This window comes from Otolemur garnettii, unplaced genomic scaffold (genome assembly GCF_000181295.1).
Source record: "Otolemur garnettii isolate 467f Iridium unplaced genomic scaffold, OtoGar3 scaffold00003, whole genome shotgun sequence".
In the NCBI taxonomy this organism is placed as follows: domain Eukaryota; kingdom Metazoa; phylum Chordata; class Mammalia; order Primates; family Galagidae; genus Otolemur; species Otolemur garnettii.
In genome coordinates, this window is record NW_003852398.1 from 6,994,362 (window position 1) to 6,998,057 (window position 3,696).

The following is a 3,696-nucleotide window of genomic DNA, read 5'->3' on the forward strand; positions in this document are numbered from 1 at the left end:
TGTTCTGCTGAGAGCCTAGAGCTAGTGGATGTTTGAGGAGGGGGCTGCCCCAGGCCAGGAGGGGAGGCCTGGTCCTTTGAAAGCCTCCATGGGAGAGATCTAGCAGACTGTTTCTTATGCAGGGAGAGGGAAAGAAGAAAAGGGAAGAGGAAGAGAAGCTGAGAGAAGAGTAAGATGGGGGTGGAGCAGAGGCAATGGAAAGCGCAGAGATGGAAGCAGAAGGATTCTAATGGGGGTGGGGGAGGAGATGCACAGAAAGAAGGAGAGAAAGGGGGAAAGAAAGCCACAAGGAGAGAAGGGACACAGCGAAGACAAGCTCCCAGCCCGGGAGAGCAGGGAAGGGAGAAGCCTGAGTCCTCTGGCTGGGCAGCAGCTGGTGTGCGATGCAGACCCTTTGACCCACAGCCAAGCAAACAAAGGCCTCAATTATTTTCAAAACCTGATATCCATCAGAGCATTACTGCAACAAACTGGGTCAGCCCTAGAAGGAGGAGAGGTGGGGGTGGGGGCCCAAGACTTCTATTATCTGATTGGCCTGTACTAGGTGTGGGGGGAGGCGCTGGTGAGTGTGTGGGGGCTCCTGTTCACTTTCGTCCCACAGTGAAAAGCCATCTCCTGAATTCAACATCAAATAAAGCAATCTTAGCAACGTCCAGCACAGCGTTGCTGCCCTGCACCCGTGCAACGCCCAAGAGTGCAATGCCACAAATCTCTGTTCTAGGATGAGCCAGCTCAGGCATGATGTAGAGTCAGAAGAGGGGCTGTGAAAGCCAGGGAAAGGTGATCATGTGACTCAGGCCATATTGGCTAGAGCCTAGCTTAGAGCCAGTGGACCACGACGAGGAGACAGGAGGGAGTCCAGCTCTGCTTTACCTGCCATGCAATTAGGTCTTTGAGACGGTTCAGCTTGTCCTGGTCCTCAGGATGGTCCCTGATGTACTCCTCAGTGAAGAAGGCCTGGAAAGAATAGACAGGAATTTGGGGTTTCCTGTTCACTTGGCATGGACCCCATGACCAATCTCTTTGACACTGGGAGAAGATTCAATTTGAAAGGGGCAGGGATGAGGTTACAGGCATTTGAATGAGACAATAGTCAGAGACCTGGACACTCAGATCAGCACCCACTAGGAATAGGCTGCAAATTCCAGAGAAGTAATCCTCAAATTGGGGTCCCCAGGCCAGCAGCAGCAGCACCTGGGAACTTACTAGTGATGCAAATTCTCTGTCTCCAGCTCAGACCTACTGAATCAGAAGCCCTGGGGTTGGGTAGGGGACCAGTGTGACAATAGGCCCTGGAGGCGACTCTGATGCACCTTTAAGTTTGAGAACGGTGCTCTGAGGGCAAGTAAGCTCACCTCATGGCAAGTGAAGGTGGCAGCTCCCCAGTCCTTTCTGGGGCTCGTGTCCCTAACGTGTGCACACATGTATGCAGGCATATCATAGCACTCCACAAAGCTGGGCAAAGGTCACCAGTGATGACAAGATGGGGTGCCGAGGGTAGCAGAAAGGAGCGATTACTCAGTACTAATACTATCGTGTTGTATTCTTACTTTTACATCGATAAATAACAAATGAAAGATAATAGGAGATTAATTGTGAGATTTATCACAACGAAGAATCCATTTCTTCCTTCAGCGTCTGCTATGGGAAAACCAACTAAGGACTTTCTATTCTTTAATGCCAAGAAACGCATGTTTCCCTACAAAGAATTTGCAATTTCCCCACCCCCACCCCCTGCCCAGTGGATAATGTGACTCATACATGCCTAATGGACGCTATTTCTCTTTCTGCCATGGATACCAGAAAGTTCAAAAATGAAATCTGTGGCTCAAATCTGTGGGGCTTTCTGGAGAGACATTATAACCTAGATATATAGATTACAGCTTCCTTCTTACAGTTGATCTCCTCCTAGTCTTTCTGTCGTTTTATATATCCTGAATTTCATTTCTTTCCATTTGTATACATCATTTCAGATCCTCTGTGGAAGAGATGGGTTTGTACAAGTGGCATATACTTTGATTCACAGTTTCTGTGCTTTTATGGTCTGACTCATAGCCATCCTACAGCCTTCCCTTAACCCAGCTGCCTGGATCTTCCCAGTGGGGTGAGGGCCCCTTATCACCTTTGCCCCTTCCTGTCTGAGCACAGGGTGTGGTGATGAGAGCAGGAAGAATTTGGGAGCATAGCTAAGACACGAGGCTGTAGAAATGCTGAGAGCTAAATGAGGTCCAACCAAGCTGAATGTCCCTTAGGGGGACAAGGTCAGACATGGTAGGATCAGCAGCATGCGTCTATTTCTGCCCCCCAGCCATCCCACCACTGCTCTGCACCCCCGCCAGGCCCCAGAGTGTAGAAATCCTCACCTTCTCATACTTAGCGAAGCCTCCCATGACAGCAGGGTCCACAATCCCATTCAAGAGCATGGAGAGGGGGTTGATGGGGAGGCTCTCGTCACTCTGGTACTGGTTTATCATCATCAGGATCTTCTCGTTGGCCGTGGACATGGTTTCAATGGCATTTTCCAGGGGACTAATTGTGGTCTGTTGAAAACAAGATCATCAAGAAGAAAGGGAGTTAGCAGTTGCTTAAAAAACAGATATAATTATTAGCATTGATGTCACCTACGGGAGGGGATTCAACTGAGGCAATGCTCCCCACAGGGCTATAGAAGGATATCATTGTAATCTGTCAGCTATGGGGACTGTCTGCTGCTTGGGGAGAGAAAGGCTGACTTTCTGCTTCACAAGAAAGAGATTTATTTAGGGAGGCAGAAAGTGTCAGGCACTGGCTGAGGTTTCAGAGGCTGAGTGTGCCCAAGAGAAGGTTTTCTCTTATTATCTGGGTGAAAGATGTTCCAACTCAACCTTTGAGGTAGTGGTTGAGCAGCTACTGTGTGTGAGCTATGAGCTGGAAAGATCACAGCAAATGTGCTGTGTGAGCACCAAGCCTGGCGCGTAGTAGATCCTAGGACTGGCTGTTGTTAGAGGGATTGATTTATTGTAGTTGGGACGATAAGACTAAATACCTCTCTAACACCTCTTAGAAAGCAACCCAGAGTGCCATCGGATGCTAACTGGCAAAATGGGAACTGGAGTAAAAAATGAAACTAGAGGTCAGAAAACATTTCCTATAAAAGGGCCAGACAGTAAATATTTTAGGATTTGTAAGCCAGATGGCTCCGCGGCCACTACTCAACTCTGCTATTGTAGGGCCAAAGCATCTACAAGCAGCACGTAAGTAAAGAAACGTGGTTGTTCCAATAAAACTACTCACAACAATTAGTGGCAGGTGGGATTTGGCTCCCGAACCATGGTTTGTTGACCTCTGAACTAAAACAATTAAAACTGAGTAAAATTTTCTTAAATTTGTTAAGATTTGTTTGGTGGCCTAACATATGACCTATCCTGGAGAATGTTCCATGTGCACTTGAGAAGAATGTGTATTCTGTCATTGTTAGGTGACACGTTCTGCATGTGTCTGCTAGTTCATTTGCTCTAAAGCGTAAAGTCACTCCAATGTTTTTTTCTTTTGGATTTTCCAACTGGCTGATCAGTCCATTATTGACAAGTGGGATACTGAGGTCCCCTCCTAGTATTATGTTGTGATCTATGCTTCCTTTCAGATCTCTTAATGTTTGCTTTCTACGTGTGGGCGCTCCTATGTCTGGATATAATTGTTATATCTTCTTTTTTTTTT

General features: G+C 47.3%; 1 protein-coding gene across 1 annotated transcript in view; it reads right to left on the reverse strand.

The window, feature by feature from the left end:
• Window positions 1-3,696, reverse strand: part of DOCK2 (dedicator of cytokinesis 2) — a 430,752-nt gene that overhangs the window by 13,751 nt on the left and 413,305 nt on the right. The window contains exons 45-46 of the mRNA XM_023515279.1: window positions 2,364-2,540; window positions 874-957 (exon numbers count right to left, since the gene is read on the reverse strand). Of these exons, the coding sequence (XP_023371047.1) occupies window positions 874-957; window positions 2,364-2,540 (261 nt within the window). The remainder of the gene's footprint in view (window positions 1-873; window positions 958-2,363; window positions 2,541-3,696) is intronic.